Source organism: Pelodiscus sinensis, chromosome 21, assembly GCF_049634645.1.
Source record: "Pelodiscus sinensis isolate JC-2024 chromosome 21, ASM4963464v1, whole genome shotgun sequence".
NCBI lineage: Eukaryota > Metazoa > Chordata > Testudines > Trionychidae > Pelodiscus > Pelodiscus sinensis.
In genome coordinates, this window is record NC_134731.1 from 13,972,124 (window position 1) to 13,989,538 (window position 17,415).

The 17,415-nt window shown below is 44.3% G+C and overlaps 1 protein-coding gene across 6 annotated transcripts in view; it reads right to left on the bottom strand.

Annotated features, from left to right (window-relative positions):
- Positions 1 to 17,415, bottom strand: part of PITPNM3 (PITPNM family member 3) — a 518,333-nt gene that overhangs the window by 141,612 nt on the left and 359,306 nt on the right. For all 6 annotated transcript variants that reach the window (XM_075904890.1, XM_075904888.1, XM_075904887.1 and 3 more), the window contains one exon: positions 1,317 to 1,393. In XM_075904890.1, the coding sequence (XP_075761005.1) occupies positions 1,317 to 1,393 (77 nt within the window). The remainder of the gene's footprint in view (positions 1 to 1,316; positions 1,394 to 17,415) is intronic.

The following is a 17,415-nucleotide window of genomic DNA, read 5'->3' on the forward strand; positions in this document are numbered from 1 at the left end:
GGGTAGGTTTGGAGTTTGAAAATAGAATTGTCTTAAAGGACTCATAGTCCTAGAAAGAGGAGCTGATACAAGTAGCAGAACCCTAGAATTACAGGGGGCTAGATTGATATCTTTATTCGTGTTCGGTGGTAACCTCATAGCAGGCCTCTTAGCAGCAAGTCTACTTGTAGAATAAAGAGCTACCTACTATTAGTAGAGGTGACAGAGTTTGACCTGTGCACTGTTCAACCAACTCAATATACTGTACTCTATATCAAGATGCAGTTTGGAAGTAGAAAACCAAAGACATTATATCACCTTTACAGAGTCCCAGCTGGCCTAAGGACCTGCCCTCTTGAAAGAATCTCCCCCTACCCACCATTCAATTGTGTTGTAGCTGCAAGAGCAGAAGCATGTGCTCTGCACCACATTTGCTTTTTAAACCAAACTGCAGGTCATTGTCCATGAAGGTCCCACGCCTTTGAGGATCACTCCCTTTTCTTCCCAAATAACCTGGACCCACTGATGTTCATGGCATGTTGCAAAGCAGACAGACTTTGGGAGAAGACAATGTGACATGTGGGAAAGATTGGTTGGTATCAGTAGTTGTAGAGATGGGTACAGGTGGCTGCATTTGGAGTGCTGATGGGTTTTATATTTGTGCTAAAAGCGAAGCGCTCCTAGGGTGTGTCTAGACTACATGGCTCCATCGATGGAGCCATGTAGATTAGACAGATCAGCAAAGGGAAATGAAGCCGTGATTTAAATAATCATGGCTTCATTTAAATTTACATGGCTGCCGTGCTGAGCCGACAAACAGCTGATCAGCTGTTTGTCGGCTCAGCGTGCTAGTCTAGCCGCTCCGCGCCGACCTGAAAGCCTTTTATCGACATCCCCATTATGCCTCGTAGGATGTGGTTTACCGGGGATGTCGATAAAAGGCTTTCATTTCGACAGGGGAACGTCCAGACTAGCGCACTGAGCCGACAAACAGCTGATCAGCTGTTTGTCAGCTCAGCGCGGCAGCTATGTAAATGTAAATGAAGCCGCGATTATTTAAATCGTGGCTTCATTTCCCTTTGCCAAACAAACAAACCTACATGGCTCCATCGACAGAGCCATGTAGTTTAGACGTACCCCTAGAGGCTGTGGAGAGGCACCTTTAGTGAATGTATAAAGTGTAATAACAAAAAAATAGATGTCACGCCTGTACAATCTGGTTCTCAAGAACATTAAGGAAACTGGGTTAGAGAGACTTTCATAATCAACACTTACTTTTGCATCTAGTCTTCAAATTTAGGAAATCAACAGAGCTATATTGGAGGAAAACATCTCACCTCATTGTCCTCATGTATTTCAATGCTGCTTTGGGCAGGAAATCTTTGTTTTCTCAAAGATGCTCTATATAATTCACCTGCAGTAGAGGGAAAAAAAAGAAAAGAAAAAAGACAGAAACTTAATACTTGAGCATTTGGCTGGTGGCCTAAAGAGATCTGTAGAGATGAGTCACTATTGCTGCACTTGGAAGTTAATTCACATTAAAGCACAATAGCTGTTCCTGAGTAGCTCCATGTGGGGTGTGTCTACACAGCAGTTATTTCAGAATAACGGCTGTTATTCCGAAATAACTGCGAGCGTCTACACAGCAATTCCATTATTTTGAAATAACGGATGACTTATTCCAACATCTGTAAACCTCATTCTATGATGAATCATTCCTATTCCAAAATAGCTATTTCGGAAAAGGGGCTGTTAGACGCTCCACTTCTGCTGTTTTGAAATAGCCCCTTACCAGGGCCATTCTAAGTTATTCCTCCTGGGGCTCTAAATTGAGATAGTACGTCTACATTAGGGAAGCCTGCCGTGGATTAATTGTGAGGCTTCCCTGCAGTATAGGCGCGCTATTTTGAAATAAGCTATTTCAGAATAACTGTTCGAGAAAAGCTTATTCCAAAATACCTGTGCAGTGTAGACGTAGCCATGTAGACCAGCCATTTAGTCTGGTTTTAAATTAGAAATATTTCTGTTGGAAATCCTGTGATCACCCAGAAGCAAGGACCAAGTGTCTTGCAGTTTTACGCTTAGAGGAATGCTTAGCTCTTATACAGGGCATGATCCAATACTCTTTGAAGTCAGAGAACATAGGTGTGAGAATTAGAAGGATATACTGTGCTGCAGCACACCAGTTTTGCATTTGGCTCCTCCAGCCCCAGATCCCAGCCTCTGGGCAGCCCACGTAAGGTCCTGCTGGTTTCATGTGCTTTGCAAGCCGCACAGGGTCCTGCTACCTGCCAGCCCCACAATCATTTCTGTAGGAGAAGAAAGAGCCTAAAGCACGGGCCTGGTGCTTGAACCAAAGTAAGCAAGAGTTATAGTATGAGGGTATCTCTAGACTGTATCCCTCTGTCGGCAGAGGGATGCAGTTTAGGCAGGTTGACATTGCAAATGAGGCAGGGATTTAAATATCCTGCACCTAATTTGCATAAAAATGGCCAACACGTTTTGCTGACAGCTCTTTGTCGGCAAAAAGCAGCAGTCTAGAGGGGGGTCTGTGGAGAAAGAAAGCCTTTTTTGACAGATCCCTTATGCTTTCTGCAAGGAGGTTTGCAGGATCTGTCGAAAAAGTGGACATACCCCCTCCCCCAGACTACCACTTTTTGCCGACAAAGTGCTGAGTCGGCAAAATGCAGCAGCCATTTTTATGCAAATTAAGCACCGGATATTTAAATCCCTGCCTCATTTGCAATGTTGACTTGCCTAATCTGTATCCCGCTGCCGACAGAGGGATGCAGTCTAGACATGCGGCCTATTACTCAGGGTATCAAAAGCAGATGTTTAGCCAGCGTTTCTTGGCACTAGAACTGCTAGCACTGATAAAAGCACATGAAGTACGTAAATAGATTCCGTTAAGACAATTCTTTGGCCGGCCTAAAAAGCAATCGTGAGATCCATACTATTGGCTGAGCTGCATCCATTGTCATGGGTACAAATACGTAGGGGCTCAAAAGCCATCTGGCTACCAACAACTATTAATGTACTTTATTCAACAATAAACCCAGCTTGGGTGGCCTTTGTATCTGATCTGAGTTTGTGGTCTTTGAGAGCTCTTGTGAAGTCTATCATGTTAGCTACCTGAGTAGAGCCAGCATGATATACTAAGGAAGCATACTAAAACACGTGCAGCTGAACATTTATCAGCACTGATGGTGCAGAAAATCAGTCAGGATGCCACACCAGTGAATCCTGAAGTTACTGTATCGCTGTCCTGAACTACTTAAATTCCTAAATAAGATCTGAACCCTGAGGATTGCTCCAGTTGGCACTGGTACTCCTTGCAGTTGCAAGGAGTAAAGGAAGCTGACAGAAGCATTTGCTCCCATCAGCCTCCCTCTGTGAAGATGGCACCGAGCTCATCTCAAGATACAAAGCTGGAATCAGCCTATTTTATGTAGCTGGAGTTGTGTACCTTAACCCGACCTTCCTGGTCTAGTGTAGACCTGGCCTACTAACAGGAAGCCTCTCCACTGGCTTGAGAAGTGGGCCATAGTACCACTGACTTCAACAAGCAGATTACTGATACCAACACTGGCATGTTTTATAGAAGAGAGTTTCTCTTATATCTTCTTTAACCTACAGGGGTAAAGACAATTATTTATAGTAAAAGCACTTGTCACATTTGTTAGCAAAGGGGTTGAAGTCTAGCTATGGCATCCCTGGAATATTGTTCCCATAATTTGCAGAAATGTACAGCTCTAACACTCACTAGGTAACAAACTACAGAAGAGCAATGAATCCAGTTATAGTCTAGTTTCAGAGTTAGATATTCAAAAAACCCATACCCATTAGAGGGAAAGCCAACACTATTTTTGACATGGTTGCACAATATATAAAAGTATCTGAATGGAATTAGGAATCTGGAGGTTTAAGAATAGATATTCATTTAAATACTTATTCACCCATCAATTTATAAAAAAGTGAAAATCCAAAGTTTTCCGGTTTGTTTTAAATGTAAACCTTTAAACTACAGGGCATAAGCCAATCACTAATTTGCTCTGGACAGAAAGAAGCTCCCCCGTGTCAAGTTATTCAATAAATGCCGATTACTGGATTTCTAGTAGCTTTCTCTAACGCCTCCTGCTTTCAAAGAAAAAGAACAAATAGTGTGCTCTTACACTGCAACACTTTTGTTCATAAATTCCAAGAGTGACAGACAAGTAAGTATGCTGCATTATACAATATATCCTCCCTACATGCCCGAATGCTCACATCTGCTGCAGATGCTCAGAAATGATTATTGAAACAGTGCTGATGTTTTGCAGCAAAGTTACACTATACTAGATAAAAGTCACTATATCTTTTCATCATCTTTTCTCAGAAATTGAGACTAGTAAATCTCCAGGTTCAAAATGTGTTCTCTGAAAATGTAAATGGGCAATATTTGATGGGTCTCCTAGAACAATTCTGTCATCTTGCTATACTGCAGCCAGATAGATTATGACACTAGCATGGGTAAGTCTACATTTAATCTTCATGTGTCTATCCATCCCACTCCTCTGTAATAGAGGAAAGCCTTGCAGACCATGTGCAAATGAATTTCTTGCTTAGCTTAATAAAACCCTTCAGGTTACCAAACAGATCTCAGAAGCTACATTAACAGACTCTGTGCTTTAATCAAATGAACTGAGAGTACAAAAGTCTATGGAAAAAAGATTTTCTGCATATTATTGACTCAACCCAAGGTTAAAGCAATATTCCAGTCTTAGAGGGGCCCTGTCATGGGGCAGACTCACCGAAAATGGGAATTAGCTCACCAGCTCACTGGATGCCTCCCTCTAGCTGGTGTCTCCCCATGTTCTCGCTCTTCCATCTAGTCTAGACCCATGTCACTCTTTGACTGCGGCATCCTCTTCAGGACACTGCCCTCCAACTGTGCCCACTCCAGTCTCTCTGAGCCCCCCTTCCTAGGGGATGTTTACCCAACTGCACACTCCAGGGTCCTCCCCTCCAAGGGGCACCCAGGTCTTCTCCCAGGGAACACCCAGTTCCCCTGTTCTCACCGTGCCTCAGTGACCCACTGCCAGTCTTCATCTAGCCCCTGCCTCAGGGGCAAACTGCAGTCTGTAATGGCCACTCATCACTGGCAAAAGTGTGTGGACCTGCTACCCCTGCCTACCGTGACTGCCCCTAGCAACCCCAGTTGCTTCAGGCCTTGCAGCCTGGCTTGCTTGCCCACCCGCCCACCAGGAAGTTTCTTACTTCTCAGGCAGCCAAATCCCTCCTCTCCCTCAAGGAGCACTTCTTTATATAGCCCCCAGCTAGGCCCTCATTAGCCAAAACTGCCTCAGCTGGGGCTTCTCTTGCAGCCCTCCCTGGGTTTTTGCCCTTAAAAGTCAAGTGCAGGGCAAGTATGATCTAAAAGGAAAGGAACCTGTTTTGGTAAGCAGGCAGGCAGGACACACATCTGCAGATGCCTACAATTTCACATCTTGGCTGAGTTGATCAGTTTCTACTGTCACCATGGCTAAGGAAAGAGAGAGTTTCTCCCCTCTGAACAATTCTGAGGGACAAAAAAACCACCACTCAGACTGTAAAGCCTTGCAGAGGAAGAGAAAAAAACATCACACACACTGCTCAGAGCATCAAGAAATTCCTTTCCATCTAGCAATCACAATGGAAGAAGGAAAAGGAGAGAAAAGGCAGGCAAATATCTACCAAGAGCCTCAGTGAGTTTAACATTCATCCTTCCCTTCTGAAGGACCCACAACTGGCTCTGTCACACACAGGTAGCAATATACTAAGGATGGCAGAACTTTTGTGACAGTGTTGATTTTTGTTGACTTATGAAGGAAGGCTGAAAGAATTGGGTTTGTTTAGTTTAAAAAAGAGAAGATTGAGGGGGGACATGATAGCAGTTTTCAGGTATCTAAAAGGGTGTCATAAGGAGGAGGGAGAAAACTTGTTCATCTTGGCCTCTGAAGATAGAACAAGAAGCAATGCGCTTAAACTGCAGCAAGGAAGGTTTGGGTTGTGACATTAGGAAAAAGTTCCTAACCATCCGGGTAGTCAAGCACTGGAATAAATTGCCCAGGGAGATTATGGAATCTCCATCTCCGGAGATATTTAAGAGTAGGTTAGATAAATGTCTAGACAGTATTTGGTCCTGCCATGAGGGCAGGGGACTGGACTCGATGACCTCTTGAGGTCCCTTCCAGTCCTAGTATTCTATGATTCTATGATTGGTGGATAGGAATAGGTGTCTACTAAGCCTGAGGGAACAAACCCTTCAAGCCTTACGTGAAAAAGAGTGTGTCTCATATTAAGAATTCCTTCCCCGTGGACAAGGCTTACAAGCGTAAATGGAGCATCATACTGTCCATTTTCAGAGGCTGTTTTTCAGCAGTATTCTTAAAAACATTTAAAAGGAGACCTGCCAAGACTCTCTGGTGTCTGCACATTGCCGTCAGTGCTTTTTCTCTCGCTGTGTGTGTTACCAAGGAAACAGTTGTAGGATGAGATTTGATTAGCTCTGTTATCAGCTTGATTGTCACATTTACACACGGGGCCAACCACTTGCTGACAATTAAGGGCTACTCCACCCTATTGCGTTTTATGGCCACGATGAGACATCTGGATCAGAAGGGATCAGTCAAGCTTTGTGCAGAAAAGACCTTCTGTTCTGCTCCTTCTCCTTCTCCTTCTCCTCCTCCCCCCCACAAACAGTGGTATCTCACATCCAGGTGGTGCCTTCCCTTCCCCTCTGCCTTGGGATGCAACAGCAGAGAGCAACCAGCCAGAGACTCCAGCTGCTAAGCTGCAGCGGTAGCCAAAGCAGGGACCTTCAGACATTCAGAAAACTTTCCATAGTTCTAACTAGACTTTCTCTGTCCTGAGTTAATTGGCTGTTTGCTCCAAAGGAAAGAACGGAAAAAAACAGCACCCCCCCTTTTTTAAAGTACTTTGCGGCACAAATAATTAAATTAGCTTGCCTCACTATTGCAGCTACTTGGAGTGCATCTACACAGCAGGGTTTAACTCGAAATAAGCTACGCAGATTGAGCTACGTCAATTGAGTAGCTTAATTTTGAAGTTAGGAGCATCTACACAGCACTTATTGTGAAATAGAGCACTCTTCCTCTGGCTTCCCTTACTCCTCATAAAATGAGGGTTACAGGATTTGGAGTAAGAAGTCCTCCAACTTGACAGAATTTTGACATTATTTTGAAATAACTACCTGGTGGGTAGATGCAGACTAAATTATTTCAAAATAATGTTGCTCTATAGATGTACCCTAGGTGAATTCTGCTGGCTGTTTGCCCCAACATTAATATAGTGGGACATACTCTACAGGTTTATATTGTATAACAGTCTATTCTCATGAAAGTATACAGGGATTATCACACTCTGAAAGTCCATTTTATGTCAATATCTGCTACTGTGCTCTTAGGCTATGGAACAAAGGAAGCTTCAGAAGTTATTAAAACAGCACTTGAACACCTAACACAAAATTTTGTAGAAGGCTATTTAAAAGCAGCTAGAGGACAGAAAGACAGAAACTAAGGCTGGATGGTATTCTATGTAGATTTTAAAGCGCTTGGAAGGTGGTCCCGTTTTATTAGTGAAGAGTGACGCTGAATACAGCTCAAGTTGAGCCAGTGGAACTATTGCAACCTGCGCATTCCCATCCATGTGGGTGGAGTTACTTCCAGCCCAATCCTGTTTTCCTAGCTTCAATAACACTCCCATCAGGAAACATGGGCCCAGTCACTCCTCTGATCCTGATACATCTTCCCTATTTTTAATATAAACATTACAAACAAATAATTGATGCCCAGACCCCCCACATCCCTTTAGCCAGAGTCTCTTGCACAGTCGAGTTGGCGTCTCACCTTTACCACACACCAGCCCCAGACAGGGGAGAGGAGGGGCAAAGGAGGTGACTGTCTCAGGGCTTGGCAATTCCACAGAAGCAACAGTAGCCAGATCCCACCACCAGAGAACCACCCGACTCTCAGGGCTGGCAGGAGGGTGGGGAAGACAGCTCAGCACATTCCAGGCCATGCTGAGGGCTGGCTGCCCTCGGCCCCACCCTCTCTGCTCAAGGTCCTGCCCCTTTGGGGAGTGCAGAGCTGTGCCCCCTCACCTTGCCTAGAGACCCAGCAAGGCTGTCAGCTCCACTGCCACAGACTCAGGTGGTTACATAGCCTTTGAGTCAGTTCAGTCTCTTGAACAGGCAGCCCTATCAAGAATGACCTATTTCTGTCTCTGAGTCTAGAAAACGATCTGACACAGCCCCTTCCCCTGCCTGTTCACACTTTTCCAGCACTAGCTTCTCACCTGACTAGAAAGACAAATAATCCAAACAATGAAAAAATGAATTTAACCTTTAAGACCTGAAACCTCAACAAGTAGAATTTGCTATTTGTCTAGCGTAGGGGTGGGCAATAAAAAAACCCGGCAGTGCACAAGGTTAGTCCCTGCCAGGCCACTGCCGCTATGTTTACCTGCACCTCTGCAAGTATTAGAGGATTGCAGCTCTGGCTGGCTGCGAATCGCTGTTTGCAGCCAATGCGAGCGGCGGAAAGCGGCGTGGACCAGAACCCTGCTTCCTGCCACTTAACCAGAGCAGGGATCCTCTAATACTTGTGGATGTGCAGGTAAACATGGAGGTGGAAGCCTGTGGCCTAGATCTGGCCTGCAGGCTGGAATTTGCCAGCCCCCGGTCTAGTGACTCAACGATCTATAGAACCAACCAGATGGTGAACTTCCCATTTCCTTTGGAATATGTCTGGGCAGAACATAAGCTTCGGAGAACTCTGGTCCAGACACAGAGCCATCTGCTTTATCTCCTTAACCTGCTCATTTCCTCCAACAGTCTACTCCTCTCATGAGCCTTGCTTCTATTCTCCAGTCTCTCATTACTCTCCAGCACTGCCCAGGATGGCTGTTCCATATCTTCCTAGTCCAGAGCTGGGCAAGATGCCACCCGGGGGGCAGATCCGGTCCGCTTACCACTTTGATCCGGCCCACAGACTGCATCTGGCCACTTTCTGTTTATATCCTGTTGCCCATGGCACTGAATTCCCAGGCTGCGACTCAGGCAGCAGGATCCTATCCTAAATGGCTCACGGCTCACAGTCATGGCACTACCGCATTGCCTGGGAGCCCCCTGGGGTTCCTGTGGCTATTTAAAGGGTTCCTGGTTGTAGAGCAACCCTGGCAGAGACCAGAGTCATGAGCCCTTTAAATAGCCACCGCAATCTGGGGCAGCTGCCAGGCAATGTGGTAGTAGGGTTGCCAGATGGTTGAAACAAAAATACAGAACACCCCCCACAACACCCCAAAAAAACACCAGAAAAAAATTCGGTTGAAGGGGGAATAAAGGGGGGGGGGGACCAAAGTTGTTGAGGGGGAAAAAAAGGACTCCAAGGACTTATTAAGCCAAAAAAAATTAAAATAAAAATAAAACAGCATTAAAACAGCATGTCCCCTTTACGTGCAGGCATAGGAACAGGGAAACGGTTAAGCACTAAGATCCCATTGTTTCCCCTAGGTCTTTTGGTCGGCAGCCATTTTGTGCCAGCAGCCTTGGGGAATCAGGTAAGCATGGGGGCTGGGGTCGGGGATTTTAGGGGCAGGGGAGGATGCGGGGGAGGGGAGGAGGCCGGGCACTGAGTGTTTGTAGGGTTGCCAGGTGCCCAGCATTTTCGCCTCCTGGCTGGGGAAAAATTCAGAAAATACTGGACATTTTAGGTGTCCGGTATTCTCTGAATTTTTTTCCGGACAGGAGCCAAAAATGCCAGACTGTCCAGGTCAATATCGGGCACCTGGCAACCCTATATAGTGGTTGGGCCGGGAACTACAAGCCCTTTGCTCTGTTTTTATTTCAAAGCCTGTATATATTTGGGTTAGTCTGTAAGGGTATGTGTATACTACCACCCTAGTTCGAACTAGGGTGGTTAATGTAGTCATACGGAGTTGCAAATGAAGCCCAGGATTTGAATTTTCCGGGCTTCATTTGCATGATGCCGGGCGGCGCCATTTTTAAATGTCCGCTAGTGCGGACTCCGTGCCGTGGCACGAACTAGCTAGTTCGGACTAGGCTTCCTAATCCGAACTAGCTGTACACCTCGTTCCACTAGTCCGAACTAGCTAGTTCGTGCCGCGTATAGCCGCGGGCATGGAATCCGCACTAGCGGACATTTAAAAATGGCGCCGCCCGGCATCATGCAAATGAAGCCCGGGAAATTCAAATCCCGGGCTTCATTTGCAACTCTGTATGACTACATTAACCACCCTAGTTCGAACTAGGGTGGCTAGTGTAGACATACCCTAACATGCCACAGGACTACTCGTCTTACTAGACTCAGTAAGGAGAAGAGTTAGATTCTAATTTTTCTGTGGGTCTGCAGACCTGACTCTAAAAAGGTTCCCCACCCCTGCTGTAAACTATAGCAGACTTGTGATTAAAATAACCCTGTTAGAATACAATAAAAAAACAATAGAGTTAATAGACTATTGGACGCCAACATGACACCTTTCATTTCAAGTTCTCATGAGACTTTATAAACTAATTAAGCACACAACCCCTATAGGGGGGAGGATTACCTCAGCTGGAGATGGGGGTACTCAGCATCCCTGGGGGAAAAAACTCCACAACAACAGCAGGAGCTGACACTGTCACATTCTTTTTCTTGCACAGAAAGCCTTAAATCCTCCGAGAGCAGAAATGAATCATCTCTAGTCTCTAACACTTTCTGCTCTGCCTCAGAGGGAAAGCAGACAATGAAAGTCAATGATAGAAAATGTGTATTTTATCACTTCAGACATTGCACAGTCTTGCAGCCCCGCTTGTTTTGCAGGGATTTGCTGTTTTGAAAGGTGAGCCGAGGTTCCTTCCTTTAAAACAGGTAGAAGTTCCGAATACAAGAGTGTTTGGGAGTAATATTAAAAAAAACATAAGCAAATCCATAGGCTTCTGGTATTATTGAGTAAGTAGCAAACCTAGTCACTGTTTAATGTAGGTTCTTACATTTTCTGCTGCTTCTGCTGCTGCCACTATAGGTGTCTGGTGGTGCTTCTAATGTCGTTGGCATTTAAGAGGAAATCGCTTTAGGCAGGGGGAGCAGCTGTTGGCAGCATGTGTGCCCGCTTCCTTCCCAAGCATGTCTTGTGCCCCCATAGGTGGGGGGGGGAGCATGGAGCCCCAGCTGGGCCGCCATCTTACCTTGGTGGGAGGGGAGAGGAGGTAGGATGGTGCCTCCTGTTCCGCCTCCTCCTACCGCTGCCTCAGCCCCAGAGCTGCCTCCGGGCAAAATCTCTGGCAGCTGCCTCAGCTTGGCAGCCAGCGGTTTGCCGACTGGCACTAGTCCATGGACCAGCATTTGGAAAGTGCTGCTGTAAGACATTAGCTTCAGCAAGTTAGTACAAATCTTGAGACTTATATGTTTTGTACAGACTACCAACACAATGGAAAACTCCCAGTTTTGGGGGAGTAGATAGAGATTAAGTACTTCTGGAGAAGTAATATGTTTGAGATGGCACTCTTCTCTGTGGACTACAGAGAGAGGAGTTAGGGAACACGTAATCATCATCGTGCCTAGTGAAGTGAAAATGGAAGACTTTGGTTACCTATGTTAGCCTCTGGCCAATTTTACGTGGTAACCAATCAATAGAGTACCAGTGTGTAACCAATATAAGCAACCAATACCGGCACAAATGTGTCCCCCCTGGAGTGTCCTGTCTCAAATCCAAATTTCTGTTTTACTTGAAAGTATCCGACATTGATGGGAAACCAAGCAATTTCCCTAAGATTATAGTCAGCATCATTTGTTAGCTCATACAGAGACACACTTCATAGAAATTACTACAAATCTGGATAAAGCAAAACAGGCTATTCCCCAATTAATGAAGAAAGGTAATAAGTCTGGTGTGGATGTTGGATTATAAAGGTAGAGATGTAGCCGTGTTAGTCTGGTGTAGCTGAAACAAAATACAGGACTATGTAGCACTTTAAAGACTAACAAGATGGTTTATTAGATGATGAGCTTTCGTGGGCCAGACCCACTTCCTCAGATCAAATAATGGAAGAAAATAGTCACAACCATATATACCAAAGGATACAATTTAAAAAAAATGAACACACATGAAAAGGACAAATCACATTACAGAACAGAAGGGGGATGTGGGGGGGGGGGGGGGGGGAAGGAAGGTGAATGCCAGTGAGTTAATGATATTAGAGGTGGGGAAGGGGAAATTATCACCTCTAATACTATTAACTCACAGACATTTTCCCTTCCCCACCTCTAATATCATTAACTCACTGGCATTCACCTTCCTTCCCCCCCCCCCCCACATCCCCCTTCTGTTCTGTAATGTGATTTGTCCTTTTCATGTGTGTTCATTTTTTTTAAATTGTATCCTTTGGTATATATGGTTGTGACTATTTTCTTCCATTATTTGATCTGAGGAAGTGGGTCTGGCCCACGAAAGCTCATCACCTAATAAACCATCTTGTTAGTCTTTAAAGTGCTACATAGTCCTGTATTTTGTTTCGGATTATAAAGGATGAGTTGTAAATCAGGGATTATTGAGATTATTTTTATTATTCTAGGATACAAATCTAATAGGTATACGCAAAGACGTAAACAGGTACCAAATACTGATAACAGCAAATATATATGTGTATGGTGCACATCCCAGAAATATATCAGAAATATCATCTTTATGATAGTCTTCCTCCACCCCAAGTTGTGAAAAATAGCATTGAAACTATTCCTACCGACATCTGACTATTCACATCTGTACCTGTGTGGCAGGTTCATTTTCATTGTTTCACCCCATAAAAGGCGAGAGGGGGGGCATGTAGTCTATAGGGATAACCTTCTTGCTTGCCAATAGATATACAGATTATAATAAATTACAATAGCTTTATATTGGCATCTTAGTTTATAGGCCACATCCTGAATGTTGAGTTCAGGCAAAACTAGTAAGTACATGTTCGGGATTTTTCACCCAGATAGCAAAACCAGTGTGCATATATTTGGGACCTTTCCCCCAGGGTCTTCCAAGAATGCCCTCAGGCTTAGCAGATCCATTGTTACCTGGAAAACCCCAAAACAACCAGTTAAGACCAGACTGAGTAACTGGGTAAGACAGAAATAACTAATATGATAGACAGCCACCAAAGGCCCGTGGTAACAAATTGACATATATGACGGAGTTGTTGACTCGAGTCCCATGACTCGAATTCAAGTCCGACTTAAGTCGCCTAGGTGACTCGACTTGAGACTTGACTTAAGAGAAAACTTTTCCGTTAAAAGCATTTCCGGAAAATCATGCCAATCTAGATGCAGCCCTTGACTCAGTTGGCTTCAATGGGAGTTGCAAGTGATTATCATTTGGCACCAATCTGAAGAATTATCCCATTCCTGTCAATTAATGCCATTACTGTATACTAGATGACCTCCTGAGGTATCTTTCAAAACCCTAATCTTCTATGATTCTGTCTACATTGCTATTTTAGACCCATAGTGTAAGCCTGAGTCAGTTAGCCCAGGCTCTTAGGCTTGCTGCTGTGGTTTGGGTTTGTGTTTGTTCGCTTTTTCACAGCATAGATATACCCATTCAAGTCTTCTGCCTGACCTGCTTGCTAGCCAAAGAGGCAAAAAGTCCAAAATGCAGTTTCCTATTGGGCATCCGATTAGCAGCATGCATGGGAACTGAAAATTACAGACTGAAAGGGACCAAAGATCATAATGGACCACTAAGAGGTACACGTATAATGCAAGGCTCAGTATCCTCAGTAAGTCCATTTTCTGTGTGTTTGCACTTTCCTAAAAACAACTTTCTTTCTCCCCTGACCCCACGAGTGACAAAATATTACTGGTCAATTAACAGAATTTTATATACAGGCACAGTTTTGAGCTTTGGATTCTACTTCATCTTTTATTCTTCAATAGCAGCTGCTGGATGCAATGTTCTTTTGAAAATCCAGAACACAAAATACAATGTTTCAATGGGATGGAAAACATTCAGGCTTTAATTAAGAGGCACAGATGCTTATTTGCAGCATTGATGATGATTTTAGATGGAGCTGGGTGGATTTGTTTTTCAAACAGTAATTTTGCTGAAAAATGCATTTTTTAAACTATTCACAAATTTGTATTGAATTCAATTAAGCGGGTTTGGGGAAGTGAAGGAAATTTTTTCTTGAAAAACTTGAAACACTTGGACCATTTACAAGTGAAACATTTTAATTTTTCATGACAGTTCATTAAGAAATTTAATTTTTCTTTTAAGCTTTTCCTTTCCTCATTGAATAAAACACACCTGAAAATAACCCTACAGAAAAAAACAACAACAAAAGTTTTTTGGGGGTCTATTGAGACACTTGTTTTGACCTAAAACTAAATCTTTTGGAAGGCTTCAAGTTGGGTCTTTGAACTGGAAAAAAAAATCAATTCTTCATGCAGCTATCATTCTAGCAGATAAATATTACACATTTTACTACCCAAACAAGTACATAAATGAATCCAAATACTCCTATTTTCCTTTCCTCTAGAAAGAAGGGGGTTAAAAACTGGCATATTGTAAGAGACTTTTTGTTCATGAGTTCTGAAAGAGCGTCAGTTCTCAGGACCACACTGGTTTTATTGTGAAGGCTGCATTATGGAGGTTTCCATAATAGAAGGCCTTCTTTGTCATGATGGCAATGTAACAAAATAGTACCCCCGAAGAGTTATAGCTCTGTGGAAGACAGGATTGTACAGCATGACCTACTAGAGAAAATGACAGAGAAATTTCATTAGCCATTGAAATGAAACTGATTACGGGGAAATTGTGTGTTTTATTATTTACTAGAAGTGTTTTAATGAGGTAAAATAATAACAAGGCTTAGCGGGACTGAACCTCACTGAGATACCAACGTTTTACAGATTTTTTTCTGGCAGTCTTTATTTATACCATCATTATAGCAATTTATGCTAATTACATCATTATGTAAATTACAGTAACAAAAAAGATAATCAGATCCCATACAGAGGCAGAAACCAATGAACTGTAATGGCTTATAGTCTAATAGCAAGTAATGGGGGGGAAGTTAGAGATGAGATTACATTAAACAATGATTTTTTAAAAATTTAAACCTGAAAAAGAACTTGCTACAGACTGCCCATAGGCCTCTCAAATCTTCGAATAAGCAGAGAAGTCACAGGGATGGGAGAAGAACCTGAAAACCAGATTTTTCAGGAAATCTCAGCTCCTATTTTGGCATCTATAGAAGTGGCCACTTTTTTCAAGTGATCATGAACTAGCAGTTGCCGCTGTGCCCTTTCAGCATGAAATATGTTGAACTCTTTTAAAAAACTAGCTATGGATTTTGGTGCCTAACTGAGAGTTGTTCTCTTGAAAATTTGGGCCCTATGGATGCTGATTCCAGAGCCCAAAGTTCAGTGAAGTCAATGGAAAATCTACCACTGACTTCTGAGGGTGTTACACCAGATCCTACCTCACACTGGTGAGATACCTTGTCATCCACGCTCTTCACTGGCTTCCCACAGAAACTCTAATCACCTTCAAGATCTCTGTCTTCATCTCCAAGGTGCACCCAAGATATCTAGAAGATGACCTGAAGCACCAGACTGAGGGTCATGCGCAAGAACTCCTCAGGCACAACGGAACTATCTACCATCAGGTACAACTCCTCTATACCGGAAGCAGAGCTTTTTCTAGAAGCTGGGTCTGGGAGTGTGGAACCAACTCCCAAAGCGAGAAAAGACCACTGGAAGCCTCACTACTGTCTGTCTGCCTCCTCTAACAAATACAGAGCAACTCCAGAGTAAGAAAACGAGAGCAAATCTCATAACAGACATTAGTCACATCGCTTAGAGGCTCATCTCTAATGGAGATTAGGGTTATGTAAGAATCTACAGAGAATAGAGTAATGATAGAGAAAGGAGGAGGCCAATGGTTAGGGCACTAGCTTGGGACTCAGGGAAATTGGGCCGGTCACTTAGGCTATGTCTACACAGCAGTGTCAAGCTGGAGGACTTCTTACTCCAACTCCTGTAACCTTCATTTTACAAGGAGTAAGGGAAGTCGGAGGAAGAGTGCTCTAACTCGGACTTCCTGCTGTGCTGACAGCACCAAAAGCCAAAATAATCTATTTCGATTTAAGTGACACAATTGACATAGCTCACATTGCGTAGCTTATTTTGGCTTTAGCCCTGCTGTGTAGACATGCCCTTAGATTCTCTATGCTTCAGTTCTCTGTGTGTAAAATGGGCACGATAGCACGGCCTCTCTTCACGGGGGAATTCTGACAATTAAGTACATTATAAAATTGTGAGGCTCTCAGATTCTCTGCATTATGTAGGCCACAGGAGTACTTCAGACGACTAGATCACCAACCCATTGAGAATCACTGAATTCTGAGAATCAGCAAAGAAGAGAACAAGTAATAAGAAGAGCAAAAATACAGCAGTGTAAAAATGTACCTGAGCACTTGTTTCACCAACTGTAGATCAATGCATCTTTCTAATAATTCAGTGGGTTGGACTGGAGGGGGTAGGGGAAAGGCTCCAGCTAGGGGTCAGGGCTTTGGGATGGGACCAGGGTTAAGAAGTTTGCAGTGCAGCAGCAGACTCGTGGCTGGAACTGGGGGGTGGAAATTGGGGCAGAGTGTGAGGGGTGCAGGCTCTAGAAGGAGGCTTGGCACTGGGCCAAATGTGTGGGCTCCAGGACAGAGTTTGGGTGCAGGAGGGGGATCAGGGCTGGGGCAGGGATTTAAGGTATGGGAGGGAGATCAGGATTGGGGCAAAGGGCTGGGGTGTAGGCCCTGGGAGGGAGTTAAGGTGCAGGAGGGGGTCCCGACGTGGTACAGGGTTGGGGTGCAGGAGAGGGATAGGGATGTGGGCACCAGACGAGTGGCTCTTACCTCACACATCTCCAGGTCAGTTGCACAGCAGAGCTAAGGCGGGGTCCCTGCCAGCCCTGGCACCACGTGGCTCCCAAAAACATCCAGCATGTCCAGCTCTTTGGCAGAGGGATCAGGGGACTCTGAGCATTGCTCACAGTCCTGCCTTTGCAGCTCCCATTGGTTGCAGTTCATAGTGGGGACATAGAGGCAGTGGGACAGGGCAGCCACTTCTGAAAACTGCACAGTGCCAGGGGAGGCAAAGAACCTGCTTTAGTTCTGCTGTGCCACGGACCTCACTTTCAATGGCCCTGTCAATGGCTACGTCTAGAATGAAAGCTTCTTCCGAAAGAGAGTGTCCACACTGCCAAAGCGCATTGAAAAAGTGACCTGCTTTTTTGAAAGAGAGTATCCACACTGAATGCCTGTTTTTCCAAAAAAAAAAAAAAAAAAACCACACCCTCTGTAGTGTAGACATACCCACAGGTACTGAGCAGAGCTGCCAGGATCCCTTTTCAACTGGG